General features: G+C 37.8%; 1 protein-coding gene across 6 annotated transcripts in view; it reads right to left on the bottom strand.

The window, feature by feature from the left end:
• UTRN (utrophin) overlaps positions 1–23,705 on the bottom strand; it is a 491,097-nt gene that overhangs the window by 229,872 nt on the left and 237,520 nt on the right. For 5 of the 6 annotated variants that reach the window (XM_045058165.1, XM_045058163.1, XM_045058164.1 and 2 more), the window contains exons 48-50: positions 23,159–23,364; positions 21,197–21,351; positions 6,927–7,116 (exon numbers count right to left, since the gene is read on the bottom strand). In XM_045058165.1, the coding sequence (XP_044914100.1) occupies positions 6,927–7,116; positions 21,197–21,351; positions 23,159–23,364 (551 nt within the window). Of the gene's footprint in view, positions 1–723; positions 3,980–6,926; positions 7,117–21,196; positions 21,352–23,158; positions 23,365–23,705 lie in introns of those variants that run through there. The other variant, XM_045058166.1, reaches the window with a different exon arrangement.

Here is a 23,705-nt window from a genome sequence, read left to right as displayed (position 1 = left end):
CTATGAACCTGGTATAAATCAAACAAAACGATGATGAAAAATAGAAGAGCTAACTTTTTTTTTTAATACAGGAGCTCATTCAATGGTTTATGATTAGGATGACGTAGTATTTGAAATTTGCAACTGTCAAACAAGTTGCCTCCTGAAAGTGTACTTAATCCACCTGTTCAAATAAAATTAAGTTCTTCAAGTTTAACTATAGCATATGAAGATTCAAGAGTATAGGGGATATTTTACGATGAGATTCAGTCTAGGAGTTTCTAAAATGTGCTTTATTTTTTTTTAATTGAAAAAAACAATTAGCTCTAAAGGGATAGATAGTTTTTAAGTAATCTACTGAAAGATTATTTTAAACTGTTCTTTTACATTTACTAAAATTTACACAAAATTAATATAGCATGCAATATTAAGACCCTACAAAGTATCACGGAGGTAACAGGTCTTAATGAATGTAGTTTTGCCATATTTTCTCCAAACAGTTTATCAGCCCTTCTCAGAAGATAGGTTTTCGTCAAATGCAAAATAAAATATGCACTGAAACAATACTTGTTTTAGATTCCTAAACAAAATTTAATGAAGCAACTCACTTTAACAGCTCTTACAATCCGTCACTAAGAAAAGGAATCTTTCCTTGCTAAGAACGCTGAAAGGTTAGTTTTTAGAGCCTGAGAAACAGTAGAATTGTCAGACACCCGAGATCCTCATTTTCAATCACTCAGTTACCTTACAGAGCTTCTGATACCGAGGAGAAGAAACTGCCATCCTTTGTAAACGATGTAACAAAACCACAACTTTCTGCAGAGATGTTCTCACCACAGCCATCATTTTAAGTTTACCACACTTCTGGAGACACCTCAGAATTTGCATTATAAATGAAGAGCAATGATCATTTCCTCCCGGTCACTGGACAATGATTTGCCAGTTCTCTGAGCATGCTCGTTTCCAGGAATGCATTTGAAAGATACAGGGGTTTAGATGCTAGGCAAAAGGAGGCTGGTATTCCTTCAACTTCTTCTCAATTTAAAAAACACATACAAACGCCACAAAGAAAGCCCCCCAGCAGATGCTCACAGCCGGTACTTGCTCAGCTCGGCATGGCCAGACAATGAGCAAGTTGTTGAGCCAAACGCTGCCTGCTGCTGGAGAGGAGTGCGCTCTGGCTGTGTAGCCAAAAAGGATATTAAGTGAAACATTAAAGCTGCAGATACATAGCAGACATCTCCTGGGAACGGAGATTCAACACATCACCACGGTGCATGCCTTGAAGCTAGTTTATATTAAGAGATGGAGTGGCATTCATTCACTCACTCTGAGAGATGCGTTCACTCCCCGACTGAATGCAGCTCGGGCCGTGCTCTGTGGGATGACTGAATAGACATTGTTATAAATCTTGAGAAGAGCAGAAACGTACCTGACTCTAATGATAGCAGCCCATACATTAAGTGCTATAAATCACCTCCAGACAGGTCTCAGAACAAGACCATCTAAAACAAAACGAAACAAAAAATGCCTGTGGGGAGGGGGGGTATGTGGCTTTACCTACAGCACTCTAAAAGCAGTGTCGTCCGTGGGCTCTCTGATGCTTGCCTAGGAGAAAAGCCACTAGAAACTGAATTTCTAATGTTAGGTTAGGACTTCTCTAATTAAACAGTAAAGTTAATAAAATTTTTAAAAAGTCTGTAACTGACTGCTAACATTCTAAATTACCACGTTTCCCCTTAGACAGCATCTTCGTGATCTCATTTTATTTGCCATAAAGCTGTTTTAATTTTATGAGTAAGAAATATAAAACATGATTATACGATATAAAAACGCAGGACAGAGTTTGGGGGTTTTATATGTATGTGTATATGGGAGATGTGTTTTCCACTGCAGCTTGGATACTATTACAAATATCAATTGGGGTAAAGTACCCTTAGGAAATGAGCAAAATCACCCAGAATGATTAAATGACTGGGTCAAGGGGCACAGCCAGAAATAGAAGACAGACGTTTCTCATTATCAGTGTCCTGCTCAAACTAATAACCCAGGTAAGGCTGCTATTTCTCTAATGTTGTCACGGTTCTTTGAAAGAAATACAGTGTTGAAAGTATTTGTTTCTCTTCTTTTACTTTGTCTGCTTTCTCAGCCCTTCAGGTTATAGCATGATTGAAAGTCCTATATTGGGTCTTACAGAGTTGTTGTGTTTGTCAAGCAGTGTTTTTGTGTATTTTTCTGCTTCTGCTTGTATATTTTTTTCCCTGCAGGTCTATACTGAGAACCTCTACTGCCTCCCTCTGGATAGGCTAACAACATCAAAATTATCTCTACAAAGCCAGAATCGGAAGAGGCAGTCAATTAATGATGTAATTAAAAATATTAAGTTATCATACAAATATACAGAACCAGAAAGTAGATTTGTGATTATTTAGGGGCAGGGGGTTAGAGGGTTGGTAATGGGGGATTGATAGCTAAGTGGCCTGTGATTTCTTTTTGGGATGAGGAAAATGTTCTGTTTGATTGTAGTGATTGTTACATACCTTTCGCACTTAAAAACAACTGACCTGTACACTTTAAATGGACGGATTGTGTGAAACGTGGAATTATATGTCATAAAGCTGCTATCAAAAAAAAATATATGAAGTTGTAATTCCTGTCCCTGAACCAGCAGATAAAGTTTGCACAACAGAGGTATACCACCCCCGCACCCCCAAACACAATGCTGGCTATGGAGCTGGGTACCAGGGAAGATCGGCAACAATCTAAATCATCAAAGTCTGCACCTATGGAGTGAGAGGATGAAAATTAGGCTGAAAGAGAACACAGGAGATGAAAATATAATAATCCAAAAACACATCTTGTGCGAGAGCAAAAACAGCCACCTACTTACTGTAAGAACAACCCAGAAAGGCAGCAGGGCAGCAGGATTTTCTCCAGGAAAGAATCAGATTAGCTCTATTAATTGGTTACTGCCAAAATGTAAAGCTTATATTTTGAAATATAATTAAAATGATAATAATATCCTAGAACGTAGACAGGAAAATTCAGAATAAATGCATTTGAACGAACAGATAAACTGATAGGGAAGCCAATAGTAGGCTTTCATTCCAAAGGGGGGAAAAAAAAGTTTCTGCACTTTAGCCAAATTCCCTCACCTAAATATAGAAACACAGTGACTGCTGCATACTGGGGCATCTCCTCCTGGATGTTACTCACAAACCTTATTTCAACATAGTCCAAATGAAACGTCGCATTCCTTCACACTCCACACCAACTTGCACCCTTGCCCTGACTTGCTCTTTCCTTCTATTCCTCATCTCAGGCTCTAATCCCACCTGGCAATCTTCTCCCTCTCTACCATACTATCAAGACATTAGGTCTATTCCCCCTGTGATTGCCTCATTTTTGCTCATAATCACCTCTCACCAGATGGCTGCAAGACTATCTTACCAGACCTCATGCACTGCTATTAATCTTGCCCAGTTCAAACCCATTCCTCGCAATGCCACCAGCTAGAGTCCTATAAAACACAAATCCCCTTGCATCACCCTCTTGCTCAACAACACTCTTCAATGACTTCTCCCTGTTGCCACTGGGTTACGATATAAAAAACTCAGCAAGTCGAACAAGACCCTCTGTGACCTGAACCACTCAGAAACTCAGAGCTTCTCTCTCCAAAGGACTGGGTTTTCTCTTGCCAGCTCTGCTGAGGAGTAAAGCCTTACTGCCTTGCAGTCAGGCAATGAAACATAAATACATAAAACCAAATGGTCATCCATCCTTAACAGAAATGGCATGTATCATAGCATACTCCCAGAAATGAATCTTCATCTTGCATTGTGCTTCTAAACTATCGTTTATCAAAATTCACCCAAAATTACCTTAAGATGAATACAGAATAAGCTTCTTCATCTTCATGAAATACTCCTCTATCTCTGTATCCAGCTGTCATGAGACACGGAGCAAGTACAAACAGCGAGTGTGACATGTAAGCAGTTCTACATACACCCCTTGTGCACAGGGCACACATACGCCAAGGCCCTCATTCCACCTTTTTTAGCACACCCCTAAACCGCCCACCCACCCCCACCCCCACCATGCCACCAGAAAATGCATTTTATAATTTCAGGCACTTTTGTTTGTACATTTATTTTCTTCAACAAACATCTTTTCCTTCCCAAAAAAGTTTGCATTTTCATTCTCTATTCACTCCCACAAAAGGACGAGTCACCAGCACAAAAAGTCACAGGATAATTTAAGTTCTCTCATCTCAGGAATACTAAGCAAAAGGTACTAAGTCTCTACATGCATCTACTTATAAGGTGCCAAAAATAAAGCCATAGCATTTTTTTAATAAAATAGAGAGAATGTTTTAAAATGAAGATCATTTTGGGGCACCTGGGCGGCTCAGTCGGTTGAGCATCGTGACTTCAGCTCAGGTCATGATCTCAGGATTTGTGAGTTCGAGCCCTACATCAGGCTCTAAGCTGATAGCTCAGAGCCTGGAGCCTGCTTCAGATTATGTCTCTCTCTCTCTTTCTGCCCCTCCTTTATTTGTGCTCTTGCTCTCTCTCTCAAAAATAAATAAATACACAGAAGACGATAGTTTTAAAAAATAAAATAAAATGAAGATCATTTTTAAAAGGATCAAGGCAGTGAAAAATCATGCAAATTACTATCATGGGAAATACCCTAAACAAAAACAAATACATGTGTTTATCCTTAGACAAACAAAGGCACTGTAACAGGCTCTTAATAAATGCCCCTCTTTAATACTTCTTAGGAGTCACAACATTAAATTTCAGCAACATTAAATTATTTTCGAGAGACATTTACTACACATGCCATAATTTCAGTCAGCAAGCTTTCTTTCTTGATGCTGGTTGCCAGAAGACAAGCAATCTTAGGCTTAGTTATTTTTATTTGGAAAGATTTTCACATCTTCATTTACATGTATTTCCTCAGTTTTGAGTATTCGTTAAGTATTGAGAAGAATTTTGGCTATGGTAAAAATATATCCCAAGATAAAATGTGCCAGAAGACATTATCAACCTTTAAAATAGGTCTGTTTTGCTGATCTTCATCATCAAGGTTCACGTCAAGCCTCCTTCACTCATTGTCTATACACTGTTGCAGCCTCAAATGCACAGCCTGGTGTCTTTTGAATTTAACACCATTACGTAAAGTAAGCATCCGTGAGCATTTATAAGTCTGGCTTCCAGTTGTTTAAATCATAAAAAATAATATATTCTAGCATCTGCCTACAGTTAGAGCCCTCTCTAACCCCCTGAAAAAGAGATGATAGCTAAATATTTTATCAAATAACATGTATGGTGTTTTCCTCAGATTCTAGACGGTAAGACAAAGGACATATTTAACCTCGATAGTTGCTCAGTCACCCTCATTACCAAGTCACAAGTGTATTATGCAATGAATAAAAAGTAAGAAGTAATGTAATTAAACATGGATTTTCATTAAATTAATCTTGAGGACTCCACCATTAAAATACCCTAATAGTCTTTACACATGGGAACAAGTTACAAAGAAGTCTATTCCTGAAAGGTCCTTTTAAAAACATAATTTATAACTTTTTAGTGAAAATAATTTCAAATGTAGAGAAAATTTGTAAGAATAAGAACAATTATGGGGTGCCTGGGTGGCTCAGTCGGTTGAGCGTCCGACTTCGGCTCAGGTCATGATCTCGCGGTCCATGGGTTCGAGCCTCGCGTCAGGCTCTGTGCTGACAGCTCAGAGCCTGGAGCCTGTTTCAGATTCTGTGTCTCCCTCTTTCTCTGACCCTCCCTTGTTCATGCTCTCTCTCTCTCTGTCTGTCTCAAAAATAAATAAATGTTAAAAAAAAAAAAAAGAAGAATAAGAACAATTCCCAGAAAGCTACTGTACCCTTTAACCAGATTTGTATATTTGTGAACATTCTGATATTTCAAGGGAAAAGAATTCTAAGAAAAGACTCAAAAAGATCATCACACTGAATTTCATAATGGTGAAGTTAGGGTCCACAGGAAGTGGTCAGTATTTACCTAGAATGTACACGTATGACACTAGGCAACAATATGGAGTAACATAATGTCTGCCCTTGAGGAGCCAAGTGATCAGCCGGGACAGGACGGACATGCCTCAGATGGCACCGAGCCATGAGTTCACAAGCATATCAGAAATAATAACTGTCAGAATGACGTGAGACTGACAAGACATAAAGAAATATGCAGATGTGAAACTGGTAGACAAGCAGACTTCTCCACTAAAATAGGTTTTCACACCAAGTCCTAAATGAGAAGGCCTGTGATTGGCCGGATTAGGTCATTCTATACAAAGATGGTAAATTCAAGGGCACTGAAGCAGTTGTACTTGGGGGCAGAGAAAAGATACAGATGTGCTACGTGACATTTCTCATAAACTTTTGTAAAGGAAAGATTTTGTGTTAGCATGTTTCGTAGAGGAGAGATAGTTGAACCTTAGACTCCATATACAATCATAGTATCGAGCTAATGACATAAAAGTAATAATGTTCTTAAGCCTAATGTTCGTAGTTGTAAATTAAGCCACAGAGCCTTTGCAGCTTTTATATTAAGTACTTTATAATAAATGGAGAAAGAAACAACTTCATATTAAAAGGAGGTGCCCTTATAATTTAGGATTCAATAAGGCTAAGTGTAATAGGGCTTAAAATGACAAAAACAGAACAGCTCTGAGTCTGTTAGTCTAAATAAACAATTATTACTCCCATAAAACGGGGTTTTCCTCTATTATTAAGTAAAAGTATTTTTATAGATCTTATTTCCAGAAACCAATTATTCACAGGGGAGCATGGACCTCCTAACAGAATTAGGTAACAACCTCACCTTTTAATGGTAATAAACTTGCATGCAGCTGCATCAAAAGAGCGCAGTAAAAATAAAAGCACTGGGTGCAGTGTCCCGTGCACTTGCCTGCATCTGCTGTGCGAGCTCCCTGGCCAAGCCGCTGTCCTGAAGAGCATTCTCCCGCTGAGAGGCATCTGCAAGCACGTTCACTGTGGTCTCTGCTTCTTGTATCCACTTCAGGAAGTTCTCCAGATCCCTACGAGAGGCCTGCACTGTCCTCAGTTCAGCTTCCAAGGCGCTCTGTCTGTCGCCAACGCTGCAAGTAACAACACGACACACACGTTTCCATGACTTTCGGTGTGACAGTCCAGACCGTGCAACCCCGAAAAACACATTAACAGCTTCCGAGGAACCTTTATTATTTAAGTGCCTAATGTAACTGGGATATTTATTGATCTGTGTATCTTGAATAATTCTGAATGAGAGGAGTGATGTGAATAGTGAGAAGAGGGAGAGAGACATATAAATATGAACAAAATAACACCCATATCATAAAATAATCATGACTCCATTTTACAACTCCTAATTGTATATTAAGTTATTCCCTGATATTTTATTTCAATACCTTAGCATAATGCCTAACACTCAAAGGAAGTATCAATAAATATTCATGCAACAAGTGACTAAATGAATTCTAGGAAGCAGTAAAATCTAAAGAAATATGATAAAATGAAAATAATTTTAAGGGCTTAATTTACATATTTTAAAACAACTCAAATCAATACAAATTGGTTCTTTAAACTGATTTAATAATATTACATTTGGAAAACATTGGAAAATCAAGCTTCTATAAACCCTTCATTAAACCGAAGTCAAAACTAATACATAGAACTATCATGGAGTTTCAGTCCATGGAATGTATCTGGGGCAACTACATTCCTGGGGCAACTACGTGGCTCAGTTGGTTAAGCATCCGACTCTTGATTTCATCTCAGGTCATGATCTCACAGTTCATGAGACTTAGCCTTGCATCAGGCTCTGCGCTGACAGCGTGGAGCCTGCTTGGGATTCTCTCTTTCTCCCTCTTTCGCCCTGCCCCTCCCTCACTTGTGATCACTCATGAATTCTCTCTCTCTCTCTCTTTCAAAATAAATAAATTTAAACATTTAAGAGATATACATTCCTGTATATTCAACCTTTAAAACTTTTTATGCCTCAAAGCTCCATAATAAGAAAAAAAAAATGCTAAAAGTGGATACTAACAATTACACCCTAAGTGTTTAAACCCAAGGGAACTGAAGACATATATCTACACTTGCACACAAATTTTCATATAACATCATTATTTCTGATAGCCAAATGGTAGAATCAACCCAAATGTCTATCAATAGAGAAATGGATAGATAAAATGTAGTATACATGTAGTATATACTCAAGCATAAAAAGGAGTGAAATAGTGATACACGCTATAACATGTATCAACCTTGAAAGTATGCCAAGTGGAAGAAGCCAGACATAAGAGGCTACATATTGTGTGATTCCATTCATGTTTATATGAAATTTCCAAAAGAGGTAAATCCACACAGAATGAAGAGAGATTAGTTGTTGCCTAGGACTGGAGAAGAAGGCAATGTGGATTGACTGCTAATGGGTATTGTGTTTCTCTTTGGGGTGATAAAATGTTCTGAAATTAAGAGTATTGCTGTGGTTGCACAACATGGTGAATATGCTAAAAATCACTGAGTTGTACACTTTAAAAGAGTTGATTTCATGGTATGTGAACTATATAACAATAAAAAAATCAGTATGTGTAATATAATCTCATTTATATTTATATATATTTTCTACCCCATCCACTCATCTATCCATCCATCTCATCATGCATCCATCCATCTGTCTTATACATAGGACTGTCTGTATATTTAGATAAAAGGATAAATGCCTGTAATGTTAATATTAAAACAGTTATTTCTAGGTGCTGGGATTTAAGGTGGTTCACTTTCCTGTTTGTACTTTTCTGTAGTCTTTGATTTTACAATGAACATCAATCTTCACACATCAATAAACAAATTCTTAAATGAATGGGTAAAAGATTTAAACAGGCCATCATAGAAGATACATGGATGGTAAATAAGCACATACTCATCATCAGTACTCATCAGAGAAATGTAAATTCAAGCCACAATGAGACATTAGAATGGCTTTAGAAAATTATTATACCAAGTACTGGGGAAAATGTAGAATAACTGCCACACTCATACATTGCAAATGGGAGTGCAAAATGGTACCGCCATCGAAAAACAGTTTGACAGCTTTTTTAATAAAGTTAACCAGGTACTCAAGAACAATCTAGCAATCCTACGCCCAAGTATTTACTCAAAAGAAATGAAAACACATATTCACACAAAATCCATATCCAAATCTTTGAGGCAGCTTTATTCCTAATGGCCCCGAACAGGTAATCACCCAAATATCATCAGGTGGTAAATAGATAAACTGTGGTGTATGCATACAATGGAATACTACTCAACAATAAACTGACAGACGCAACAACATGGATGGAATCTCAAATGCATTTTGCTAAGCCAAAAAAGCCAGGCACGAAAGCTTTATGTTCCCATTCATAAGCCATTCTAGAAAGTCATCAGCCTCATCTGAGCATTTACCTACTAAACAGTCTCCAGTAGCATTTGGTTGCCTAGAATAAACCCAAATTGCTTTTCCTGAAACTCAATGTCCTCCACAATCTGTCACGAATTCACTTTTCTAACTTATTCCCTAGTTCTCTCCAAAACTCTCTTCAGATCAACATGGTATGCTCCTATTGTTCTAGGATATTCTTAATACTGTGTCCACCCAAAAACTTCATATCCACATAAAAATGTCCTTCTAACCACCTCCACTTATCAAAATCCTGCCAATTCTTTCAGGGGTAAGGACCACCTTCTTGAGAACATCCCAGCCCAATTAGATTTCCTTGCTTTAAGTTCATAAAAGGTCACTGCTCCTCTTTATCCAGAAAGTAATCACATGGGGGCACCTGGGTGGCTCAGTCGGTTGAGTGTCAGCCTCTTGATTTCAACTCAGGTCGTGTCCAGGAGTGTGGAACTGAGCTCCATGAACTGTGTGTGTGCTGAGTGTGGAGCCTGTTTAAGACATTCTCTCTCTCTCTCTCTCTCTCTCTCTCTCTCTCTCTCTCTCTCTCTCTCTCTCTCTCTCTCTTCCCTCCCCCTCCCAGACCCACCCCTCTCCCCTGCTAATGCAGCTCTCCTGGGAAAAAAAAAAGCTTTAAAAAACATGGATCCTGGAAAAGCCCTTGGATTGTGATCTTGTTACACACTTAAATTAATTTGTATTACATATATTTGTTTTCTGTCCTCCTGTTCTGTAGACTCACTATGGGCAGAAGGAGTCTTGTATATCTCCATATTTCTCAGAGTCCTTATTACAGTATTATAATAAGTATTTATAGGAAAAGGACAATCAAGATTGTAAATCAGGAAAATATATATAAGAAGCAGAAAACAGGGGAGCCAAGAGAGAAGCAAACAGGGGAGAAGCAAACAGGCCTTCATGCTAATGGTGAGAAGAGACCTCAAAAGAGACAGCCGATGAATTGGGTCAGATGAGGGCTAGGTTTTTTTGTTTTAACTAGATGAAACTAACAAAGGATACATTCGGACAAAACAAGGAAATAACCCAAAAGAGAAAAGAAAAACACGCACAAAAAAAAAAAAAAAAAAGACAAACCCACATTAGATCCATGAAATAGGGATTCCAAACTAGGAGAAAAGCACAAAAAAATCCTCAGGATTATGGCCCAGAAAGTATGTCTGCAGAAGAAATGTCTCTAAGTAAAAATATTAGAAGTAATAGACTGCTTATTATGATCGACTTTGTGAGAAATTATACTGTCAGGTCACTGAAAAATGTGGGAAGAATTAGTAATAGGTACAAAGGAACCTAAGTACATAAAAGCAAGGCAATTATTAATTTCAGATGAAAAAAACAAGAAGCAAAATTATAGTAAACTTCAGTGCTTGGCTGTTGATGATGGTTAGACACACATAACAGTGTCAACACAGAATAACTGTTTATCTAAAACTTCAGCATTAAGGGGCCTTTGGGTGGCTCAGTCTGTTAAGCAACTGGCTCTTGGTTTTGGCTCAGGTCACAATCTCACAGTTCATGGGTTCAAGCCCCGCATCGGGATCTGCACTGACAGTGCATGGCCTGCTTGGGATTCTCGCTCCCTCTCTCTCTGCCTCTTCCCCACTTGGGTGTTCTCTCTTTTTCTCTTTCTCTTTCTTTCTTTTTCTCTTTCTCTTTCTCTCTCTTAAAATAAATAAACATTTAAAAAATTAAGAATAAAAATAAAAATTCAGCAATGAGATGATATAGCCACTGTGGAAAACAGTATGGTGATTCCTCAACAAATTAAAAATAGAAGTAACATATGATCTATCAATTCTGCTTTTGTGGATACACCCAAAAGAATTGAAAGCAGCATCTTGAAAACATTTGCCCCCCATGTTCACAGCAGCATAATTCACAATAAGTAAAATGTGGAAGCAACCCAAGTGTCCATCAACTGATGTATGGATAAGTAAAATGTGACATATACATACAAGGGAACATTATTAAGCCCTAAAAAGTAAAGAAATTCTGACATATGCTACAACATGGATGAACCTTCAGCACATTATACTAAGCGAAATAAGTTAGTCAAAAAAACACAGATACTGTATAATTTCACTTACATGAGGTACTTAGAGTAGTCAAATCCAAACAGAGAGTAAAATGGTGGTTGCCAGGAATGGGAGAAAGAAAGAATGGGGAGTTATCGTTTAATGAACACAGAGTTTTCACTCTGCAAGATGAAAAGAGTTATGGGCATGGTCGGTGGTGATGGCTGCACAATGACATGAATATTTAATACCACTGAACTACAGACTTAAAAATAGTTAAGATGGTAAATTTTATGTTATGCATATTTTACCACAATAAAAATAAAGTGAAAAAAAATTCAATGATGAGGAAGGGAAGAGAACAGTGGCATGAGAAAGCTATGCCTTATGTATTTACCAGAATAGGATATCAATAGACAATATCTAATATTGATGTATTGGAAGATAATGGTATACTCATTTTATTTAGAATATGGAAATGTATAAATGACATAAGGAGAAGCCAAAAGAAGATAAAGTAGTTGCTCCCGGCAAGGGGGGGGGGGGGGGATGAACCATGGTGAACAGTGAGAGAACCACTATATTACTATATTTTGTAATATACCTTTAAGTACTTCTAATTTTTTAAAACATATGTATATATTTCTTTACTTTTTATTTAAAAAATTTTTTTTAATGTTCATTTATTTTTGAGAGAGAGAGACTGTGTAAGCAGGGGAGGGGCAGAGAGAGAGGGAGACACAGAATCCGAAGCAGGCTCCAGGCTCTGAGCCATCAGCACAGAGCCTGATGCGGGCCTTGAACCCACAAGCTGTGAGATCACGACCCAAGCCAAAGTCGGACGCTCAACCAACTGAGCCACCCAGGCGCCCCTATTTCGTTACTTTTTAAATTTTAGAAGTTACCCACTAGAATTCGGGTGGTTGGCAGTACTGGTGTTGTTTAATCTTCCACCCAGTTTTTAAAACATCAACAGAAAAACTATTACGAATAACCAAATAAAGGCAGTACCAAAAAGGTACTAAAAAGCAAAAAATTACAGGAGTACACACATGCAATTAGTTGACCATGAGTAGGCACCTCTTAACGCTCACATAAAATTAAGGACTATAAAATGGGGATATCCTTCATCCCCATTCCCGCTCACCTTCCCCTCCCCCCAGAACTTGGTGCAGACACCTGCAATGAAGTGCAGGCACTTTGTCCCACACAATCACATGATGTCCTTTACCCTGGCTGTTAGTGTGCCCTTTCTGCTATGACAAATCTCCACAAACTCAATGGCTTCGAGCCACCTGAGTTTATTACCTCACAGTTCTGTCAGGTAGTTTCTGAAGTAGAGCTCCCCAGACTTAAATCAAGTTGTCAGCAAGGCCACATTCCTTGGTGAAGGCCCTAGAGATAGTCCTGTTTCCTTGTCATTTCCAGCTTCTGGCTGGAGATCACCCATATTCCTTGGCTCCTGACCCCTTCTTCCATCTTTACTTTCATGAAGACGCATGTCATAGAACGGGGTCCACTCAGATGATCCAAGATAATCTCCCTACCCGGGAAGACATTCTGCCACCTTATCACATCTCCAATCATGACCAAAAGTGACTATTTTGTTGTCTGTGTGAAGCTTCTGGATCATCAGCGCACCTGGTACCCCCAAGGCCTACACACAGTAGCAATTCCAGTATGCACTGAATACATGAATACAAAAACAGAAATAACATCTCCCATCCTGTAATAATTTACGGAAAAAATGAGGTATATATACATAAATGTATCAATAAAGTAAAAAAAATAAAGTTAAAGAAATATAAAAATAAAGACTCAATAAATAACATTTTTCCTAATCTTGTATATGAATTTAGTGAAACACTGGGAAATTAATTTGCTTACAGCATGCAAATGTGCAATTTAATCATAAATGTCCCAGAGAATTTTTTCAAGCTCACATATATCTGGGTGTCAGATTTTTTTTATCATGAATGTAATCAATTATTAAAAATAATGAACATACTAGGAACTAAACTCTATAGCAGTCCAAATTGTCTTCATATTATTATAATAAATATACATTTTAAAACTTGTAATCATAGAGTGCATTAACTTATAGTCTGATTTTTAAATATAATTTCACATGCAATTTAAAATAGAATATAACTCAAAGGTAACATATTACCCATTTTGTTCTTCTTTTAAAATGAGATCCAGTGGTAAGTATGGTATACTGGACACTACAAGAACTTTTTATCCATTTTTAAGGAATTACACATGATTTATCATACTATCATAAGGCCAAAATAATTGCTCAAATGAAAGTCTCAGGAATATGTATGCACACTTCATCACACAAGTTAATAAATTACCTTTAATGCCATTTGTTCATTGCTCTCAGAAAACCAACTAATTCTACCACCTCTGACATTCACTAACTATATGGCTTCGGATAAATCACTTCATATCTCCAATTTTTTTTCTATCCTTTAAACTAATTTGCCTCGGGGCGCCTGGGTGGCGCAGTCGGTTAAGCGTCCGACTTCAGCCAGGTCATGATCTCGCGGTCCGTGAGTTCGAGCCCCGCGTCAGGCTCTGGGCTGATGGCTCAGAGCCTGGAGCCTGTTTCCGATTCTGTGTCTCCCTCTCTCTCTGCCCCTCCCCCATTCATGCTCTGTCTCTCTCTGTCCCAAAAATAAACATTGAAAAAAAAAAATTTAAAGTAATTTGCCTCAACTAGATGAGGAAAGGACCCATCTCAGAGTCTCCAGAGGTCCTTTTATTTTAATTTTTATTTATTTTGAGAGAGAGGGAGAGAGAGTGCACATGTGCACATGCATGGGGGAGGAACAGAGAGAGGGAGAGAAAGAATCCCAAGCAGGCTATATGCTCAGCACAAAGCCCAATGCAGGGCTCCTTCCTATGACCCTGAGATTGTGACCTGAGCTGAAATCAAGAGTTAGACATTTAACTGACTGAGCCACCCAGGTGCCCGACCAGGGGTCCTTTTAAAACTACATAATCCATCACAGAGATTATAGAAGAGACTCTCCATTCTCGCCCCCATCCCTAGCTTCAAGTCCAGCATCATCAAGAATCACTGCATGTAAATGAAATGTAACTGACGAGGATACATGAGTGTTGTGTAGGCAGCAAAAAGGTTGGAAAGAACTCATGTGCAAGTTCTTAAGAGCACATCGGCACTGAACTGGCATTGGTCTACAATTCTCAGTGAAGAGTGTATATCTGGCAGTTCAGGTTTGCTACATCTTAAGAAAAGATCAGAAGAGCCAGAAGAGGTTCTGAGAAGTGTAATGAGAGAATATAGGGGCAGGAGCACTATTACAGGAGAAAAAAAAAAGGCAGGGGGGGATTTCAAGTTTAGGACACTGTGGCTACTAGACAAAGGTAGAGAAAATTTTGTAAAATCTTTAAATTTTTTTAAAATAGTTTTTAGCCTATAAAGAATAAAGGATAGCCTGAAAGCCTAAAAGATAACAATATTTGAAGTTTAGAAGGGTAACTTTAGCAGAAACAAGAATTTTAACTTCAAACAGAAGTAACAGACTATCGAATTTATATAGTTCAGGTTTGCTACATCTTAAGATCAGACGAGTCAGAAGAGGTTCTGGGAAGTGTAATGAGAGAATATAGGGGCAGGAGCACTATTATAGGAGGAAAAAAAAAGGCAGGGAGATTTCAAGTTTAGGACACTGTGGCTACTAGACAAAGGTAGAGAAGATTTTTTTTAATCTTAAATTTTTTAAAAATATTTTTTAGCCTATAAAGAATAAAGGATAGGCTGAAAGCCTAAAAGATAACAATATTTGAAGTTTAGAAGGGTAACTTTAGCAGAAACAAGAATTTTTACTTCAAACAGAAGTAACAGACTATAGAATTCTTTGGGACAAGTAATGGTGCAGACTGAACATATAAATAGCTTCTCATAAAAGATTTGAGGAATCCATGGGTAACAGATTTATAATAGTTTATATTTAAGGGAACTGGGATTTTTAAAAGGTAAACTCAGCTTTTGGGAGAGATTTCTGCTATAAAAGCAGCTATATTCTACAAAATAGCTTATGGTTATTTTGCAGCCTAACAAAACATGGCCACCCATATAACTGACTTTTCAAATGTTACTTTAAAGACGTTAAACAATACTTTGATAAATTAAGCTACAAGACATATTATTTAATCAAGTGTGCATGTGGTTATAATTGGGTCAAAAGAGTGAATACAACTAAATATGTCTTTTTTTTTTTTTTACTTTAATGGAAAAGCATACCTTAAGAAACCCACAGATATGTGTTGCTAAGTTTTGCTATACTTAAAAAGTGACCTTTACAGTTACATGAGATTTAAATATATTTATCTCCTTTGAGAGGAAAATAGTGGCAAAGTAGTTTGAGTGGCATGTAGAAAACTTACAATGAAACAATTCTTTAAGCTTTTCAATGGATACTTTCATAAGGTAATTTTGTTCTTTGGTAAATAAAATAACATTTCGCTAAAAAATGTATTAAAGCACACTTTGGGGAAATGCAGTTGATTTAATGAAGAATTAGTCTCTACAGACATACCCCACAATCTATTGTCTTTTGGTGACCAGTCTTTGTTACACAGAGATTGGGTCATCATCAAGCATTGAAATATTCACTCCATGGGATTTAAGGAGACTATTCTAAGCTGCTAATGCCATACCAATTGGGAAGCTCAAGAAAGGAGCCCCCACTGGCCCCACCCCCACTTGATGATGCCTGCCATTGACCTTGTACAACCCAAAGGAGTTGCTCTCCCTAGGGCTGCTGCAGCCAGCAAGTAAATAGCTAAGACCACAGAACTATTTCTGTGACAGAATTTATATCACCATATCCTGTTTCCCTTTTAGCTAAATCACTACCAAATATCCAGTCTTCATTACCCAGCCAATATAGGACTTAACTCCAATACTACTCTGCACCTTCCCCAGTCAACCCCAACTCACCCCCAAAACCCTTCTTCTATTACGTCCAGAAATCTCTTCTATGATCAGCAGACCACAGATCAACCCCTTCATCTTAAGGGAAATTGGCTTCCTTAGGAACATCAGTTCCTCTGGAAAATTTTAATGGCATTTTTTTCTTTCTCCTCACAGATCCTATATGCCTCAGGGTGAGTAATTGGAATAACGGTCCTCTTCCTTGCTTTCCATTGCCACTTCCAGGAAAATACTGTTTCTCTCATCTTCCAGGCAAAACCTTACTCTTTCAAAGCACAAGGCATTTACCCATTATGTTCATATAATGACCTCCAGGCCCACGGTCACTGCATACTGGTTAAAAGGGTTGCTCCCTACCTCAACAGGTAAGTAGTGTCTGAAATTCAATTTAAGATCTGCCTGCCGAGCCACAGGCTCTAGTGGGGGACTGTACCACCCAGCAAAAGAGACATCTTACCCGTGATTATGGACTGAGAGCAATCTCCATCTCACTACTTTACAAGCCCCTCCCTCTCCCCTGCAACCTATGTACCACCTGCATTCCTTCTACTTGCCTCTGAGTACATGAGCAGTGCTAAAGAACACGGTAACAGGGCTATCCTCCCTTTACGCTTATTACGACCAACCACAAAGAGGCAGTCATCTCTGCCCAGCAATACTAAAGTTCCCCCAGGAAGCTCTCTGCCCCACCCAACCCAGACGCTGACATTACCTGTGGTCCTCTCCAAATCTCTCAGTCCCACCTCCAACCTCACTGATGGCATATTCATGGATCACAAAGAGAGTAGGCTCATTGCACAGAATCTTCCATCTTCCCAGCACATCGTGATTAATGATGTATAAGATGGTCCTTATAGCACAAAAGGATATTGTCTCATTTCCTTTACAATATTTCAACGTAGATTACTAGGTGTGTGTATGGGTATGCATGTAGGCAAGTATATGTGTACATGTACATACACATATACATACATATATATATATATATATACACATATACATATACATAGGCACTCTAGGGCTAAACACCATTTCAGACCCAAATCAGACATCCACAGTTCAAAAGTTACTATGAGCACATTTCAACTCACACTATAATCTCAACTTACACTAAAAAAAAAATTTGTTAATTGCCATTAAGAGATATAAGAGGAAAACAATTTCACAGATGAAAAGAGCAGTGATCAATCCATGTCCGTTAGTTAAAGACATTAGAAACAGGCCTGTTGTTTGCAGAATCCAACATAGTGGGAGCTAGCTGTGTTTCAGAATTAAAAATTTTCTGTACAATAAAAAATTATTATTATGAATGTATCTGTATGACATATTACCCCCAAGTAGGGTCTGAGGCAGCAAACACATTAATATTTCTGCAGCTAGGAACAAGGCTATTTATACTAAGCAGGACAAATAAAGGCTATAATAAACAGCCTCATGTCAATTCAAAGCTTTCTGTTATCAGAGCATATTGCATTTTGGCATCGTAGATAAGGGACTGAGGCCCTATAACTGTGAATGGCCAAATTACTTAGGCCAATTGCAATTCACACAAAACATTTCCTTTGAAAGCTGATATTAAACCTCACACATTATGCCACAATGACAGTATTCCATGAGCAAGTATAATAACCCCTCACCTCCCTCCCCGAATTTGGCTGACAATGACGCATATACAGAGTATGGCTTCGAGATAAGAGGAGAGCCCTTGTATAAACCCTCTCAGAGACCACTGCAGAGGGCACAATGGCCACATACTGGAGAGTGTTACATTATTCATCGGCAGAGGCCCCTGTATCGTTAATCAGATCTGGTTTCTAAACTCAACACAGATAAGAAACAGTAAGTGGAATCACAGACAGATCCGAGAGGCGGGTACACAGAGCAGTCACAGCAATAGCTGACATTCCTATAACAAGGAAGAAGAACAAAATTATTCTTAAAGAAGGTAAGACTGACTGCACAGTCAAAAAGGTCTGGATACCAGTCTCAGTTCTGCTTTTAAGAGCTGTGTGATCTCGGGTGTTCCTTAACTTTCCTCTGCTTCAGTCTATTCATCGACATGGCATTGATGAAAACGCAGCCTGTCTCCTGTGGCTTGCAGATTAAATAAAATAATGCATGTGAACAGATTAGCACAGATCCTGACAATGGGAAGACACCCAATAAAATTTATACACTAAAAATAAAGCAGAAGATCTTACAAAGTACAGTAGTCTGAATAAATTTACTACCAACTCTTCAGAACTCAGAGCATGAAGAGCATTATCATACCTTAGTATAGAAAATTATCATCTTGGCTCTGCCATGTGACTTTGAACATGTCATTTAACTTCTCAGAGCCTGAGAGCATTACACTGGACCACACATTCTCAGTGGAGGTGAAAAGTGGTTCTTTGGTGGGGCAGGGGCAGGGAGGGGAGTGGAAAAATGTACCCTTTTTATGTATAAAGCACAACTATAAAGTACAGAAAGAGATATACAGTATACCCATGGTATTAAAATTTCATGGGAGTGGGGATCTCACAAGGCTCTCTGAGAGTTGATAATATAAAAAACTCGAGAAACACTGGCTTAAATGAACTGTAAGATTGTATATAGCCCTTAAAGTTCTTTAATTCTACCTATCACAGTAAGAACGCCAAGGATTTTTTTTAAATGTTTGTTGTAAGTTTATATATTTTGTTTAAGGCAAGGAAAGATTTGTATATTCTAGAAAGGTCTCCAATTAAAACAGTTAAAAACTATAAGTATCACTGTTTAGAAGGGAAAATTCTAGAAATACATAGAAACCCCAGCTGTCACTCAGGAAAGGATCCTGTGAGCTACAGTTTTGTTGTATTTTCCCTGCTTTATAGATAGTAATATACCTAAATCGTGTCTAAATATTAATGTTGATGTATTTCCCTCCAAAATGCAGTAAGAAAATACAATAAGGACAATGACTTGTAACTACCATAAAATTGGAACGCTGTGCTTGTCTTAGCTCTGATAAATGAAAGATCACCTTGGAATATAATTCATTTTTAATTTCCTCTTCCATCTAATCTAACTACTGCTGTAGGCTGTCTTAAAATATTTACGAAGTAAAAGCAAAAAAAAAAAAAAAAAGAATTGGAGGTGCTAAATAAAGCAGGCTTCACATTCCTAAGTGATCAGTGTTTTTGGTATCGTTTACAACAAAAACAAAGTCATAATTCTTACATATGGATTTTTGGAGACACTCAGATAAAGTATGCTTAAGGACTATCTTAGTGTTAAAGGTGGGTTTTTAAATTGAGATATAATTGACATATCATATTGCGTTAGTTTTAGGAAAGCACCCTAAGGTATAAACCATAGTAATTTGATGCAAGTATATATTGCAAAATGATTAACACAGTAAATTTAATTAACATCTATCACCACACAGGGTTACACATTTTTTTGTTCTTGTGCTGAGAACTCTTAAAACCTACTTGGTAATATTCGAACATACATAACATTCGAATATACATTCGAATAATATTTGAATATACAGTATGATTAACTATGGATGCCATGCAGTCCCCAGGACTTACTTATCCTATAGTTGTTTTTAATTCACCCTCTTCCCTGCCCTACTTTTGGGATCCTTACTACATCCAAGTAACCAATTACAACAAAAGACAACAGATGTACTAAAATGCTAGAAAGGGCAGCATTATAGCTATCTTCGGCTTTAACTACTCTGAAGTTTTGTATCTGCTATCTTAGTCTTATTTCCTCCAGAATCCCAGGTATGTGTAGCAACATATATATTCACACTCATATACTGCCTTTTAATTCTTTACTTTGAGTTTCCTAAAAATCTACTTTGAAGACTCCAAAAATGACATTGTAAAAATGCATAAAACACCTCCAGGTCAAACTGTTATTAAATGCTTGGCCATACTTTATTACCAATAACTTGTATCATAAGGTGTTCTAATATCATCCATTTTACTCACTGCAAAATAAAATGTGTTTTGATACAAATTAGCTTTCAGGCAGTTGGTTGTATTTGAATATATAAAGATGTGTGTGAGAGCATAATTTTATTAGACACAGGCATTCCCAGTACCATGCAGGAAGTAAACGCTTTTTCCTGATGATCAATGTAAGTATGCTATCTTAAAGAGACTCTAACCACTGCTTACAGTTCCTCAGACCCTAGGTGTTCAACTGAAAGGAAAATCTCTCTTATAAACACATATGCTATTTTAGATTCTTCCAAATATACTGGCTTGACAGAGTAATGGAATGAAAATAGATTAGCTGAAGCCCTAAATATACATAGCATGTTTCAGAAGCCTGGTGTTGGATCCGTGTGTTCTCAGCCTCAACTGAGGATGACCTGGCCAAAGAGTGCACTATTTTAATTACAATTAGGGGTGATATTACCCTAATGCATCTGTAAATACTGAACTGGTCCTTACCACCAGAGTACTACAGGATGTATTCCAGGTAATGCTGGGAGGCCGAGGAAAATCAGAGCACATAAAATGATCTATGGCAAGGTTTAGCCTCACTCAAGGAGAACCCCATTGCAGAAATTCAAGTAGATAATATATAAATGTACCTTCTGTACTAAGTGTGAAAATAGTAACTCGGCACAGTACAAAAATTTGTTAAAAGTAATAAGATATACTTCTAGTAGTCCCATATTTGGCATGTTTCCATGAGAAAGCCAAAGCAACTAAATTCTCACCTCTACATGCATTTACCTGCCAGGCCCTTAGTGTTACCTTTGTTTGAGGTTGATCCATGATGTTTTTAAGTACTCGGTGGTTTCCTTCACATTCCTGGTGTCATCACTACCATATTCCTCCAGCAGCTTCTGCAGGACATTATCGAACGCCATTACAATACCATCGCCAGGATCCAGTTCTTGAAGCAATATCTAAGGTGTAATTGTAGGTGTAATGATTAGCCTTGGTCACTCGGTAACTAGTATGACCTAAACACTCATCCTCCCCGTAGGTTTTGACATGTTTTAGACACAAATATCAAAAGAAAAAAGCAAATTATGAGACAAACTCTTGAACATAAGCTTAATTAAAAGTAATTCTGGAAGTGAAAAGGCAAATGTCTAGGAAATGATCAAGTACATAGCAGATGATATTACAAGACTCTCTTTTTTTCTTCTCTGAGATATTTTACTTCCTCAAACCATTTATCTTTTCCATTTGTTCTGCTATATACCTGATCCTTATAGCAACATGAATCATACAGGAATAAACTTACTATAGAGTTCTTCTACATACTGGCAGAAATGAAAAGGGCCAACCAACAACATGGAAGTCTTCTGTGCCCCTGGATCACTCTGTGTGTTGACAAAGTTAACTGCTTGGGTGGATCAAGGAGTCAAGCGAGGTTTACTGAGAGTTGCTTAAATAACTACACGGATGCAGAGTGTGTCCACAAGCACTGGGTTTCCACCTCTCAGAACCCCCGGACCTAGATACTCCCCATGAAATCCAAATGACAAAGGAATGTTCCTATAATGCTTTTTATAGCAACTGGCAAAAAAAAATCACCCTAAAGTTGAAGCAGAAAAGAGCCACACTATTGTTTAGAAAGGAATATTTTTAATATCTGCTGATTGAAGCATTGGTATCACTTTTTATTTTATTTCAGTCAGCTTTGCTGACTATTATACTTGAGTCATTTAATTAAAACAATCTGCAGATATCATAAACACAGAAAACCATCCACAAAATCAGGACACCCAGCCACTTGACTTCTAAATTGTAACTGTGGAAAGTCTACAAGTGTGAAGAATAAATACATGTTCTCAGGTTTTATATTTTCTTTCCCACATATTCTTTATTATATCTTTATTATATTCTTCACAAATGTACACTGTCATCTTAAGTTACCTGAAGGGCAAAGAAACGTTATACCAAAATATAACCTAACACCTATAACCCCCAATCCAAGAATATTTTCTTTTTTAAAAATGTTTATTTACTTATTTTTGAGAGAGAGAGGGAGTAGGAGTGAGTGGGGGGAGGGGCAGAGAGAGGGAGAGAGAGAATCCCAAGCAGGTTCCAGGCTATCAGTGCAGAGTCTGATGCAGGGCTTGACCTCACAAACAGTGAAATCATGACCTGAACCAAAACCAAGAGGTGGACACTTAACACACTGAGCTACCCAGGTGCCCCAAATATTTTCTATAATTATAGAGAGAATACAAAGTAGCACTTTAAAAATACCATTAATGTTCGATGTTGTCAACTTTATATTCAAACCAATCACAAAAAGTCACCTATTCTTATGATATAGATAAAACAGTTGGTTATAAAGGTACTAAAAGAAACTACACTTGTTACCTGATTTGGTCACTATGGTAGCCTCAAATGAAGATCTCAGAGAATTTCATAAATAAAAATAACCTTCAGGGTAGACATGGAGTAAAAGGAGGAGGGTTCCTATCTTTCTAGATGCTGGTTCATGGTTTTGTTCCATTTGCATAGAATCAGTGAGGGATAAATCTGGCATACAGGTACATTTCTATCTGTTATGCCTTCCAGTTTTTTTCAAAAACCTTCCTGGTCAAATTTTTTAATATAAATTTAGATGTATATTCTAAGCACTTGTGAAAACATCATGACAAGGGTCCCCAAAATTACAGTTCATGATGGAACAAAAAAGTGCATCCAACAAACTGATAATGCAAAAAAAAAAAAAAAATCTATGAGTCTTACTTGATTATCAGAAATTTGCTTGATGAGTGGATCCCTTCGAGCTTGTTGGAGAATGTAGAGTCGAGCCTCATATTTTCTCATGAGCTCCTCGGTTTCTTCCCTGTGATCATCCCACTGAAGACTGTCAATAATCATGTCCTCCAGCTGCTGCTGTCTTAACTCGACACCATGCTGAGTGCTATCCCACTGGTTCTTGACCTTTTCCACTGGAGGAGACATTATAAAAATAATCCCAGAAAGTAACTTTCAGTAAAGGGGAAAAATACCTGATACCAAGTCTATCATAAGTAAGGTTATAAATAGAAAAGAAAAAGAAGGCAAATTGGTACATACATCTTAGGGGAATTTTTTTAAGTTTATTTATTTATTTTTGAGAGAGACAGAGAGAGTGAGGGAGGGGCAGAGAGAGAGAGAGAGAGAGAGAGAGAGAGAGAGAGAGAGAGAGAGAATCCCAAGCAGGCTCCACATGGTCAGCACAGAGCCCAATGTAGGGCTCAGTCCCACGAACCATGAGATCATGACCTGAACCAATATCAAGAGTCAGACA

This window comes from Felis catus, chromosome B2 (genome assembly GCF_018350175.1).
Source record: "Felis catus isolate Fca126 chromosome B2, F.catus_Fca126_mat1.0, whole genome shotgun sequence".
NCBI lineage: Eukaryota > Metazoa > Chordata > Mammalia > Carnivora > Felidae > Felis > Felis catus.
This window is presented reverse-complemented; position numbering and strand designations above follow the sequence as displayed.